Source organism: Quercus robur, chromosome 7, assembly GCF_932294415.1.
Source record: "Quercus robur chromosome 7, dhQueRobu3.1, whole genome shotgun sequence".
NCBI classification, from domain to species: domain Eukaryota; kingdom Viridiplantae; phylum Streptophyta; class Magnoliopsida; order Fagales; family Fagaceae; genus Quercus; species Quercus robur.
In genome coordinates, this window is record NC_065540.1 from 44,410,947 (window position 1) to 44,424,535 (window position 13,589).

The 13,589-nt window shown below is 31.1% G+C and overlaps 1 protein-coding gene across 5 annotated transcripts; it reads right to left on the reverse strand.

Annotated features, from left to right (window-relative positions):
• Positions 1-422: 422 nt before the first annotated feature.
• LOC126693588 (uncharacterized) lies at positions 423-9,602 on the reverse strand. 5 transcript variants are annotated; one of them, XM_050389610.1, is made up of 13 exons: positions 9,363-9,602; positions 9,185-9,253; positions 7,975-8,048; positions 7,571-7,668; positions 7,300-7,351; positions 5,438-5,530; positions 4,823-4,933; positions 4,158-4,506; positions 3,358-3,806; positions 3,106-3,215; positions 1,838-1,896; positions 1,555-1,742; positions 423-952 (listed from the first exon to the last, which is right to left on the reverse strand). In XM_050389610.1, exons 2-13 carry the CDS (start codon positions 9,240-9,242, stop codon positions 764-766), a joined length of 1,830 nt encoding a protein of 609 aa, XP_050245567.1. In that variant the 5' UTR covers positions 9,243-9,253; positions 9,363-9,602; the 3' UTR covers positions 423-763. The 5 variants fall into 5 exon arrangements, with proteins under 5 accessions (XP_050245567.1, XP_050245568.1, XP_050245569.1 ...); XM_050389611.1 differs by having other exon boundaries at positions 9,185-9,257; XM_050389612.1 differs by lacking the exon at positions 7,975-8,048.
• Between the last annotated feature and the right edge of the window lie 3,987 nt (positions 9,603-13,589).

Consider the following 13,589-nt stretch of genomic DNA (forward strand, 5'->3'; position numbering starts at 1 on the left):
GGTCGAGTCTGACAAGTTTATGAACAACCCTAATCATGAGTGCAATAATCCCATGGAGGCAAAGGGAGGCTTTCCGTTAGCAATAGCAAAGCTAGGATTTTGCTTGTGAAGAGAGGGCCGACTAGAAAATAAAATATGTAATTACAGGGTTTGAATAATTGGGTGTTGAATGTTTTTGTCAAGTTTAAATACTTTTTACTTTTTATAAATCAATAATATTTAAATTGTTCATAAATTTATATTATCCACCACGTTTTTCAAGAGAGAATATATGATTTAAATCATTTTTATATTGTCCCATGTGGAAAAAATCAATGGAAATGCCTAAAAGGCTGAAACTGAGACTTAATTCTTAGTCTTTTTGAAAACATTAATCAAGCACTCAATAACAAATGATGGCCATATAACATCATCCTTGCCACTAACTCCAAATAATTTTCCTCATTACCTAGAGAAATGTTATTGTTAAAGCAATATTTGCTACAAAGCAATTCCATGCATGCCAAGTTTCTTGATGCAATTCACAGATTTGCTTCCAAAATAACACATTTTTATCTACTAGCAACAGTCCTTCACTTCCATTACAAAGAAAAAGGGCCTTATGCCATCCAAGGAGCTTTGCAATAAAATGACTTTACCTTTCTCTATTCATGAGACAATAAATAAGATTTTGAATAATTAACAGATCTTCTGATTTTCTCTCCTTTTTATAGTTAGAATTGTAAATTTAATTGAACTTGATATACACAATGTGTTAGTCTCCTTATAGGGACTCTGCAAATTGGGGGGCCTCCAAGTCAAACTCTTGTCTCATGACACAGTTCATTAACCAATCACTACTGAAAGTCCATATCCCTTTCTTTACAGCCAAAAGTGCTACTTCCATGTCTTCTTCACATGCCACAAAGATTGTTTTGCTTGATTTATTCACCTTCTCCAGTCCACGAATGATCTGAAATTTTTAATCACTAATTAGTGAATAACAAAAAATGACATATATCAGTAAGCACACTCCCCTAGGTTTACCTACAAAATGACATTGCTTTCTTAAAGTTGAAAATTTTGAATTTCAATTGTGTTTTTTCTGCACAGTAATGACATTCACTTCGTAAGAAGCTCAATGAAGAACAGGCACTTTAGGAAAAACCCAAAAGTAAAAACAGTAGTCCATCTAAATGTTTAATTACAAAAGCTTCTATACAATCGGCCATTAGCAAAAAATTGTGACATAGCAAATAAATTTAGGGGAGACAAAGTAAAAACAAAATTCACAATTTCTCACAAAAAATGAACAAAGTTTGAAGTTAAAAAAAGTTCTACAATTCACTTGATTTTTAAGAACATCACAATAATAAAAATGTGGTAGAAAAAATCACGAGAGATGTTTCAGCTGCCAATGAAGAACCCCAGCACTAGCTTGTTTATAATGGACCCAACTAAAGCAAAAATAAAATTATCTACAAAATGTGATTATACTTATCTTCCATAAAATAAAGCTTCAATTACAATCAGACATGTGTACAATCAGGACTCAGTAAGCTTCTTCAAACTTACCTCTCCACCAGCAGACCTAACAATGGCTGATAGGGTCTTAGCAGGGGGTTGAACATGAGCAGCTATGCAAACATAATACCCTTTGAGCAAAGCTTGGGGGCTGGATTTTGCTCTTAGAACTGCACATTTTAACTCAGCTCTGTACTTCAACGCATATTCATCATCATTTAATATGTAGGGTGATTCATCTGGTAAGTTACGGTGGAGAAACCAAAAAGATATGTTAACAATGTTCAAATAATTATTTGATAGTAAAAAAAACTTATTAGACCTCCTAACTCACCCACAAATTTTCCCTCACGGAAGCTTTCTTTCAACCAATTAGGTGAGACTATCCAAGCTCTGCATTATGACCAATGCCTCAAGATCATAAATCATTATATATAATAAAAAAAAGTGTACACATGTGAACATATGAAACTGTGACAAAGCATGAAAAATGAAAAAAGAAGCCACATAGTAAATTAAATATGAGAGGATGAAAATCATATTTTATAAGAACAATACAAACCAAAAATAATGAGCTAAAATGAAAACTACAGTGACAAACCATTCCCAATGATAGCATTGCTGACTGCATAGGAACTTCTTCCAAGTTATAGGCAATTATAAAAACTTCTCCCATTTTTTATCATCTTTCTTCCAAGTAATCTCGTCTTTCAAGAATAAAAATGGCTATTTTTATTTTTATTGATAAATTACACATGCACTCAATGATTATTAAACCCAATACCTCACCCTCCATCCCATTATTATGGGAGGAGGATGTGCCAATTGAGCTATAGCTCATTGGCAATAAAATTGGCATTCTAGATGATATAATCAATATTTTTAAAAGAATAACCCGCATAATAATAGAATAGTGCTTAGTTTAAACACTTACAAAGACCAAACCCCTAACCAAAATAAAATTCATAAGTTTCGTGCATTCAGAGAATCAAAATTTGTAGGCAAAATGCTGGTAATTTACTATGCTAAAGAAAATGAAAGCTAAATAATAGTCATTAAGGGACAAGATCTACTTTCGAGTTCAAGGACATCAAACAAATCCTTCTTAAAAAAGATAACTGTTAATACTCTCTCACAAGGTACAATCTCCCTAATATGAATTATATAAGCATAACTAAAAACCAATTCAAAAACTTAAATGTATACTATCAAATCAGAAAGCAAATCAGTATAAAATTAAAATAATAAGGTCAAAAAGAAAACACAATTGGAAATAGAAACAGCAATATCATAAAAGTTAACTTTTTAATGAGATTTCAATATAAACTGTATGAAGGAAATGAAAATCAGGAATAATTCCAAGTTTGAAAGATGACCAAGAAAAAATAGAACCCCAATAAGTTTGCATTCAGATTTCAAGAACTCCAACATACTCGAGACCCAAAAAAAAAAAAAACTAGTAAAAATTAGGGGAGGCTTGAAAATGTCCAAGGTAAACACACTGCAAATCCTATGAGAAATATATGTATTATAGTTCACAAATAAAGCAAAGAATACTAGTCCAAGTGGCATAGTTTTATGATGATAACTGATAAGACTAACCCTGAACATAGAGCAGTGCAAAAATTCAGTGTTTTTCTCAATTTTCCTGTGACAACATGCGTGCATAAGCTTCCATTAGAGATAACAGCACCACCAAGGTCTTCAATTACCTATGTCAAAAAAATTAATGCTCTATAAAATTGCGTGACACATCAAGAGAAATGGAGCCTTTTGTTTTAATAAAATAAAACAAGAATACCCCATGATACTTAAATGGGTTTTATCCAAACAAGATAAATACGTTGAATTTACCTTGGTGAGACAAGTTTTCTTAGCATCATCAGCAATATTCATCAACATTATTCTAAAGCATTCTCCCTTTGACTGAAGTTCCTTACTGGCTGGACCTTCTGGAAATATATTAACAGATTTATGTTCTTCAGCACTTTTTTTCAAGCACTTACTTTGTCTTACAGAAGCTGTTGGAGTAACTCCCAACAAAGATTTGTTTCTCGAAGAGTCCAAGGAATATCCATGAAAGCAAGAAAGATTTCCATCACTTTCTAAAGCTTTAGGACAAGAATCTAATTGACAGTCAATTGAATGGCTTCCTTTTATCTTCTTTGACTTCAATGAAGATAAAGAGGCCTCCCAAACCCTCCTCTTTGCACCCTTCGTAGAACAAGAACAATGTTTTGCATTAGGTTCAGCTCCAATCTCGGACAATTCTTCACCAACAGCCATCTTGTTACCATCTGCTCCTGCAAAAGGGACTGGGGGTCATTAGAACCAAGCACTGAAGCCCAACTACAAGAACTTGTCAAAAACAATCAAGGTTGCACACTGCATTGTGACAATAAAAGAAGATTTGCTGACCGATTAGTTGTGCTTCAAAATTGTAGCATTTTAAGTTGGTCTATATGGGCAGTAGAGAAGTCAAAAGGATCAATTTTAAGGTTTTAAGGAACATGATCATCATGATTATTTTTGGTAATTTTATAGGGGTTCCCATCCAATTGAAGGAACCAAGTGTGCGTTTGATGCAAAAATGGCATAAACTATGAAACCACTAGAAATTTTCAAAGAGATGGAATAAACTAAATTCTATGTACCATCTAACTTGTCATCTTTTTGTGAGAGGCCATCATTCACCAACACTTCAGGTGGAATGTTCTTAGCTCCAGAGATCATTCGGTATGGTTTAATTGGAGAATGACAACCGTCTCTAGAAATTCCAAGTTGTTGAACTCCAATAACAGCAGATGATGAAGACTTCTCATGAGGCTTTAATGGTATACACAATCTTAGAGAACCTGCAGAATTATCTGCAAGTTCCTTGTTAAGATGAGAAACCATGAGGGTTGAACCTCCAGGAAAGCATAATGCTTTCCGTATATCAGCTTTAATAGGCAGCCTACGAGCTCTACCCTTATTGTCAACCTCTGCTATTGATACAAAACCCTGCATTTGTAATTAATTTAACAAAAATCAAATTTAGAAATAGAATATAAAAAAATTTCTACAAAAGTACCTAGAGTCACATATACAACTTATTTTAACAAACTGTCTTCTTAATGAAGCATAACTAAGAACGAGAGAGAAATTTAAACTCTTGCAGAAACAATTGTGTCCATTTTCATGAAAAAGGCTATATTTGTAGTGTAAAGGCTGAGAAAATAAATATATAATAATCATCATAAAACCGACAGGCACCTGTGCCTATGAGTGTACGAATTTTATTGCTCCAATATCCTGCCAAGTTTCTGTCCCTAATTACCTGTTTAAACCAAAATCCTTCAGATTCCTTGTCTCCCCAACAGAATATTGTGCGAATACCAACATTGTGCAGTCTCCTTCTCAATTCCACATACAATAAGCAACCCAAACCCTGAAAATTATTGACATGTCATTAATGTCAATTAGATTTAAGAGGGAAAAAAATCAAAAGGAGGGAAGGATATATGCATATAGCAGTATTGGAATTAAAAAAAGATTTGTAAAACATCAAATTGTTTGCAGTGTAAGCATTGTTACAAAGATTTTTTTTTTTACCAAAATAAAAGGCATTCTGAATTGAAGGTACCCTGAAAACAATAATAATCATGTAATATGAACTTTTGGTATTAAAAGCTTCCAAAATCTCTCTTCTGCAATATGTACCTAATTAGTCTGCTTTAGCAGTTCTGAATCCTGATAAAGGTATTTGCTCAAATTTCTCCATTATATGAAGCGAACTAAGTATGAAATTCAATCTTTAAACCAGAAATTGGATATTATTTCTTTTAAATACATGTACATTCCTTACAGTGATAGGAACCTACATCTAACAACACCTTGAACCACGACAGACCACAAAATTGCATGGAATGGGAAAAGCAAATGAAAAAAGGACCTTGTGTTGGTACATTGAACTAACAGCAGCAAGAGGGATCTCAGCATGTTGAGTATCAGCAGGGACTATTTGATAAGTAATTGCGGCTATTACCTGTATAATCACAATAAAAGGGAATCAAATACCAAGTGAATATAGAATAGTGATAATGGCATCTTTTGTGGTGCCCCATGTTTGTAATTCAAACCCCACCTCCCCCTCCCCCACTATCTACCTATCTCCCAAAAAGGGAAAAAGAAAAGGGGGGGGGGGGGGGGGGGTTGGAGGCGGGGGGCTCTAACTACATATCTCAACTAATATGCATTATACTATTAACTAAAAACGCAAGTGTCATACTTGCTTGGGAAAGAAATATTGATAGGAAAATACACAAGGACCATGAGGCTAGCCCTCCAATTCAGATGAATGTGCCCTTACTAACTTCAAATAAGCCATGTTCTTCTTTTTCTGCACTAATTTAATTCTCATCCATAGAACACAGTATCAAGGAATGATTGACTAGGAACAATAGCAAGCATTTCCTCATTCAATAATAACACACAGACAGTCACATTTAAAGGTTGAAATGGTAAAAAGAGAGAGGGAGGGGGGGGGGGGGGGGGGGGGAGAGGTACAACTATATATGTAGCTCTGCATAATACAATATCATGTTGAAGTTAATGAGTGCGATATTACTCCTATTTACCCATTCACAAGGCTCAAATTAAACCCCTTTTACTTAGACATTATCAAAAACGAAATGTTAATTTGTACTATCACAGGATAGACCATGATAAAAAATTCGATTGCTATGCTTCTGTAACACTCATTACGCGTTATTTTCCGTGACATTGTTATTCTATTTGACTCAGATATATTTATCATGCTTAATTTTACTTTATAAAAATACCATAATGCCCAATAACACCTACTACATAATATATGTCTAATAGTACATGCGACAAAATATAACTCAGGTTCTCCGTTCTCTAAGCACATATTCATGGCTTAATACTAAATATCCGTATATATGTTATTGAAGTCTTTAAAAAAAAAATTAAATCACTAAACTCATTTTATCCCTTTCAACCAAATCTTTTAAGCTAAAACAGAATGAATATGTATCAAACTAACATGTACAGTTCAAAATTATCAGTATAGAATATCAAATATGCTAAGTGCATGAAATTCAATTCTAATGTTTGCAATAAAAAAAGATCAGTTCATATTCAGTCAAATCCATTCAAGTATATGGTAGTTTGTGATCCATAAAGAAACTTGAAACTCCATTTTACTAACCACATCAAATATCCAACACTTTACAATTAAATGATTGAATCAGTGTGCCATATACAACACGAGCACTTCCTCCTTTTTCATTTTGCACAGTTTTTTATCCAGTATATAGATTATTCAGCTTAGTAATATGACAACTCCATTGGAGAACTTATATTTTCTAGGATCGAAATACATAAAGGTTGCGTTTGGATACTTAAATTTGGATTTGGATTTTAAATCAATAGACTTGATTTAAAATTCCATGTGGTTAGATGTTATTTCAATTTTCAAATCCAAGGATTTGAAGGTTTAAAATCCTTGATGAATTTGGCCAAATCCAAATCCTTCACCTTTTTAAACTATCCAAACAAAGTATTCAGATTTTAATCACCTAAATCCAAATCCACGTGATGAAATCCTGCTATCCAAATGCATCAAAAAATTCTGCAAATTTAGCTAGGCCATTTGGCACAAGTGAGCCGCTTTACGGTTTTTGGATTTAACATCCTCTCAACTCCCACTTTTACATGTTATATTAGATGCCATGAAGCAAACCTTAAAAAACACACATACATTCTCATAACAAAACCACTCGGTAAGCCTACCTCTCCGAAATCTCCCAAAGAGTTGGATTTCAAAAGCAATGTACAATATTTCCTGCAGAGAAAAGAAAAGAAGAAAAATTGATGATTGATAACCTACTAATACTTTTTAACTTAATATTACCATCAGCAGTGTGCAGATATTAATCAACTGTCCAGCTACACCTACATGTTACAGATTGCAGAAAGAATACATAATTATGTACTAATTGACATTCAGTGAGAACAGTCATAGTTCATGCCATAAGAGCTAGCAATGGGGGGCAGTTTATACCCATTTGTTACACATCTTTCAAGGAACATGGATTGCTTTCCAGTATTGGCAGCATAATTCATCGTGGGAAGCTCCTTCCTGTACACGTTGAGTACTTCCTGCAATATGGATCCATAAAAGGCATAGACACTATTACTTACAACATTATAATATCAAACACAAGCGGATACGTATGTGCAAAGTAATTACTAGGTACTCCCGAAGCATATCACATGGTACTCCATATCAATAAAAGCAAGCCACCTAAAACTTAACCTTTTTACATGGCTTTTTTAAAGCTTATATTATATTTTTGTATTAAATGGTTTGTATTTATTGGTATGGAGTACCCTGTCAGCTGTACTTTGGGATAATCTAATAATATTCCCATATGCACATGTGTGCCTACTCAGAGAAAGACATACCTGAAGATAAGATTTAGTACAGCTATCAGAATCCTTAGGATTAAGGAGCACGAAAGAAATTTTCTCCCCTTCCTCTAAATAAATAAAAAGAAACTAATTAATACCCATCAAAATCCTCAAGCATCAATCAAATATTAGTAGTGTTTAGAGCCACATTATGCCATGGAGAGGCCCCAAAATTTTGATATTTTGTTTAGTACAAATGATCTTTTTATGTTTGATAGAAATTGAGCTTATCCAGTAACACTCCAGGAAAAAAAAAATAGCCAACTGAATCAGTGGCCCCTAAAAAAACAACTGGCTAGGTATTGCCAAAGAAAAATAAAGTTTCTTAACAAAAACAATGTCATTTTAATTTAACTTTTTTCTTTTGTCATATTTTTTTTGTGTTCTTTATGTGCACAAGAATCGTATATTATATTTTGATTTATCATAGAAAGAGATTCATAAATTATTTTCTTTCTTGAATTTTATTGTATATGTTTAGAGCAAACTAGATAACTACTAATTAACAAACAATGATAAGTTCTCTTTAATCTTTAATTTTATAGTTATGACTTACTCTACATTACAAAATTAAGAGTTTATATGTATTTAAAGTTTATCTTGATCAATTTATCAATATTAGAGTTACCCCTCCCCCCCTTCTTCCTCACAAGCAAGAATTTCTAACTACCTTTCTCTTCAAAACAGTACAAAGAGATTTACCTTCCTCTAGACATTTTGAATTCCTAGTTTCATTACTATTCTTTCCATTCATTTTTTGATAAGTATACTATTCTTTCCATTCATCTCTCCTACCACTGACTTAAACAACCAAAAATGAAAAATAACAAAATCATCAAGCATCAAACAAATGTAAGATTATCTCCATTATGTAAAAAAGACTCATCTTATAGGAGTCTATTTGTGTATAGTCACTTAAAACATCATTTGGCGAATAGACAGTATTTTGGTGAACAGTCACTTGACAATTAACTGTCAATGATACTTCTTGATGGAACGAGTATAAATAAATAACCAATGTTAAAATTAACGGATTCCCTAATCAAGCCTTCCAAAAAAAAAAGGTCTATGTTGTCCATCAAAACTAAGGTGTAGGCCATAGACTAGAAAAAGTCCTTCCATTGTTTTAGATTTCTTACATCAAAATATTAACTGCTTTTCTCTTCAGAATAGTCAGAAGAAAAAAGAAAAGAAAAAAGTTTACCTTTCTCTTGGCATTTTGAATTCCCAATTTCAATTTCATTACTATTCTTTCCATTCATCTCTTCCACCACTGTCTCAAACAACAAAAACCCAAATCAAAAAACCCATTACTAACCCTAAGAAACCAAGAAACAATGTAAAAACCAAAACTTGAATAGAAAAAAGGGTTAAATAGGTACCTGAGATTTTGATAAATGTGGTTTGGTGATAGAGATTTGAATGCTGCTTGCTTGGGTCGGATTTGCAGTTGAGATATATGGAATGGGATTTTGAATAAAAATCAATCAGCAATTGGGGGTATAATAACTTTAATAAGAGGATTCGATTTCTAGGGTTAGGGATTTTGTTAGGTTGTGAAAATTGGGATTGGAATGGAGAGGAAAACGAAGAAGACAGTCTATCTTGGCGCTTTTTTTTCTTTTTTTTTTTTAATATTTGGAAATGTGTACTTTAAAATTTAAATGGGCGGGAATCAGGGTATTATAGTAAATACGAAATAGATTAAAAACATAAATGGCATGTTTGTATACTTTTTTTTTATCTTGGTTTTGGGTTTTTTTTTTCTTCAATTTTTTTTTTTTTTTTATATTCAATATACTATTAGTTGCTAGAGCTTAGTCCATGAACAAATTTTAGGTCAACTAAACCTGATACATTATCATTCCATTTCACTAAAATAAATCACTTTAAATTTGTTAAAAATTAAAATAATCATTTTAAATTTTTAGAGATTGAGGAAAAAAAACATCATTTTAAGTTCGTTACGAACTAAATTAATTCTTGAACTAAATTTTAGAGACTAAAAATGTATTTTTAACATTTTTAAATATGATGTGTACAGCTCATTAATTAGTTGTTTAGATTTGGAAATTCCATTAGTTTGATTTTTGAATTCATATTTGAAAAATACCCTCACATCTTAATTATATGTGACATTTGGCATCTAGTTTATGTGGGAATTTTAATCCATGTTTGGGTCATTTTGTAAATTTGAATGTGATTGAAAATTCTATATGAGTTTTGTGAAATTACTATGCTTGAACTGATGAAAGTGATTGCAATTTATCGTAACATTACAAAAATTCTAATAATATGATTATGCATGGTTAAAGAAAAATTATTTTATGAGACAATTTTATAAGACATGTCTCTCACAACATTTGTGAGTCTCACATACTGTGAGAGAAATATCTCACAAACCGTCTTATAAAATACCTTCTCATGGCCAATGATCCTTGATTGTGATATAAATTCTCCCAATTTATGTAATATGCATATTTTGGACAGATTTATTTTATAAATATATCCTTATTTAAAAACGTTAAGGGTTTAATTTGTTAACAACTTAAAATATAAGGTATAAAGTGAAATTTATATATTGTATTTAAGCTTGTTTCAATCCATCAGATAAAATAAAAACTGATGCAGGACAAAACATCAAATCCGCTGTAGCACATTGGCAATTCTTATTGGTTTATGAATCCAGGTTCAACTCCTGGCAGCGGAAACCTTTATATTTTTATATTTATTTTTTTCCGATCTTGTGGGTGGCCCAATTAGGAATTTTTTTTTTTTTTTTTTTTGGGATCTTGTGGGTGGGCCAATTAGGAAAAACAATTTATGTTGCAAAAATAAATAAACTGCTAATCAAATCACACACAATTTTTTTTTTTTTTTTCGATCTTGTGGGTGGCCCAATTAGGACATTTTTTTTTTTTTTTTGGGATCTTGTGGGTGGGCTAATTAGGAAAAACAATTTATGTTGCAAAAATAAATAAACTGCTAATCAAATCACACACAAAATTTTTTTTTCGTTCTTGTGGGTGGCCCAATTAGGAAAATTTTATTTTATTTTATTTTTTTTGATCTTGTGGGTGGGCCAATTAGGAAAAAAAAATTATGTTGCAAAAATAAATAAACTGCTAATCAAATCACACACATTTTATTATATTTTTTCGATCTTGTGGGTGGCCCAATTAGGAAAAAAAAATTATGTTGCAAAAATAAATAAACTCTAATCAGATCACACACACCGAAAAAAAAAGATCACACACACCGAAAATAATCACTTTAAGTGCTTTCAAATTTATAAAAGATTTTAGTAAAAAAAAAAATTATAAAAGATCATTTTTCTTTCGTTATGACTTGAGTTCTATCAATACTATCAATTATCAACTAAGGATTACAATTCCTACCCAAAAAATAATAATAATAAGGATTACAATCGATTCTCAAATAAATAAATAAACTAAGGATTAAAATTGTTGTCTTTGCCTTATAAGATGAAAGTAAATTGACACAAATTATTTCTCTGAATTTACTAAATTTTCATTTTAATGAATGTTCTGATTGCATCGGGCAAAAGATTTTACAAAAAATTTAAGTAGATTTGTGATGTGAGGTTTTTAATATTTTGGTATTTAAACCAATCACACGCCCAAAAGGAAGGTTTCAACCAATCACAAGTGAGTAACAACCCACAAATTCAAGTAGTACCATTCTCCATATATTTTTTTTTTTCTCTCTTCATCTTTCTATTCACAAACATGAAATCATTGATGCTTGTTTGATATTAAATTTGTCAAGAACTTTGTAATTCAATTGGTTGATACCTGATACCTTCTATATTTAAGGAATACATCCAAGATTCAAATCTCTTCCCACAAAATTTTAATTTAATTTTTTTTTTAAAGCTCTAATATTTTCTGTTATCAAACTCAAAATGCATATTGTAGAGATCATGAACCAATAGCAACAATTAATTAGCAATTGGGGGTATAATAACTTTAATAAGAGGATTCGATATCTAGGGTTAGGGATTTTGTTAGGTTGTGAAATTGGAATTGGAATGGAGAGGAAGACGAAGAAGACAATCTTTCTAGGTGTTTTTTTTTTTTTTTTTTTTTAATATTTGGAAATGTGTACTTTAAAATTTAAATGGGCAGGAATGAGGGTATTATAGTAAATACCAAATAGATTAAAAACATAAAGGGCATGTTTGTATACCTTTTTTTTTTTTTATCTTAGTTTTGGGTTTTTTTTTTTTCCTTCATTTTTTTTTTTTTTGCTTTAATATACTATTAGTTGCTAGAGCTTAGTCCATGAACAAATTTTAGGTCAACTAAAACTGATACATTATCATTCTATTTGACTAAAATAAATCACTTTAAATTTGTTAAAAATTAAAATAATCATTTTAAGCTTTGGGAGACTGAAAAAAAAAAAAATCATTTTAAGTTCGTTACAAACTAAACTAATTCATGAACTAAAGTTTAGAGACTAAAAATGTATTTTTAACATTTTTAAATATGATGTGTACAACTCATCAATTATTTGTAAAGTTCAGATTTGGAAATTTCATTAGTTTGATTTTTGAATTCATATTTGAAAAATTCCCTCACGTCTTAATTATATGTGACATTTGGCATCTAGTTTATGTGGGAATTTTAGTCTAAGTTTGGATCATTTTGTAAATTTGAATGTGATTGAAAACTCTATATGAGTTTTTTGAAATTTTTTGGCTTGAATTAATGAAAGTGATTGCAATTTTACTGCAATATTACAAAAAGTCTAATAATATGACTATGCATGGTTAAGGAAAAAATTATTTTATGAGACAGTTTTATAAGACATATCTCTCACAATATTTGTGAGTCCCACATATTGTGAGAGAGATATCTCATATAAATTCTTCCAAGTTATGTAATATGCATATTTTGGACCGATTTATTTTATAAATATATCCTTATTAAAAAAAGTTAAGTGTTTAATTTGTTAACATCTAAAAATATAAGGTATAAAGTGTTTCAAAAAAAAATATAAGGTATAAATTGAAATTTATTCATTTGTATTTAAGCTTGTTTGAATTCATTAAATAAAGTAAAAACCGATGCACCACAGAACTTAAAATCCGCTGTAGCACATTGGCAATTCTTATGGTTAAAGAATCCAAGTTCAACTCCTGGCTGCGGAAAATTTTCTATTTTTATATTAATTTATTTTTTGATCTTGTGGGTGGCCCAATTAGGAAAATTTTACTTAAATAACTCCAGTCCATTTCTATTTGATTATATTTTAAAATCTATTTTAATTGTTATCCCATTCATTAGAGTCTAATTGTTCAACCTACTCTCTACAAATTCATTGAATGGGGCTTATTGGGCTTAGATCCAATCATACTTTGGGTTAAGGGTCCAAAACGCATCCCTACAATAATAATAATAATAACTAGTCGGAAACCCGTGCAACACACGGGAACTTACCTATTTATAATAGACTAAAATAATTTTATAAAATTTTAAATTGATTATGAAACTATACTATTGCGTGAATTGCTCCTATCTTTTTGAGTTACAATTTGATGAATAAGTCATTGCTTGAACATGCAATGGGTTGCAAAAAATCTA

Bases quoted from the DNA above. Each gene is read 5' to 3' on its own strand.
- LOC126693588 (XM_050389610.1), bottom strand. From the start codon at position 9,242: ATGAATGGAAAGAATAGTAATGAAATTGAAATTGGGAATTCAAAATGC. The intron at 7,352-7,570 runs GTATAAACTGCC...TTTTCTCTGCAG, and splicing joins GAAAGATGTGTAACAAATGG to GAAATATTGTACATTGCTTT. The intron at 5,531-7,299 runs GTAGGCTTACCG...GTGATTATACAG, and splicing joins CTTTGGGAGATTTCGGAGAG to GTAATAGCCGCAATTACTTA.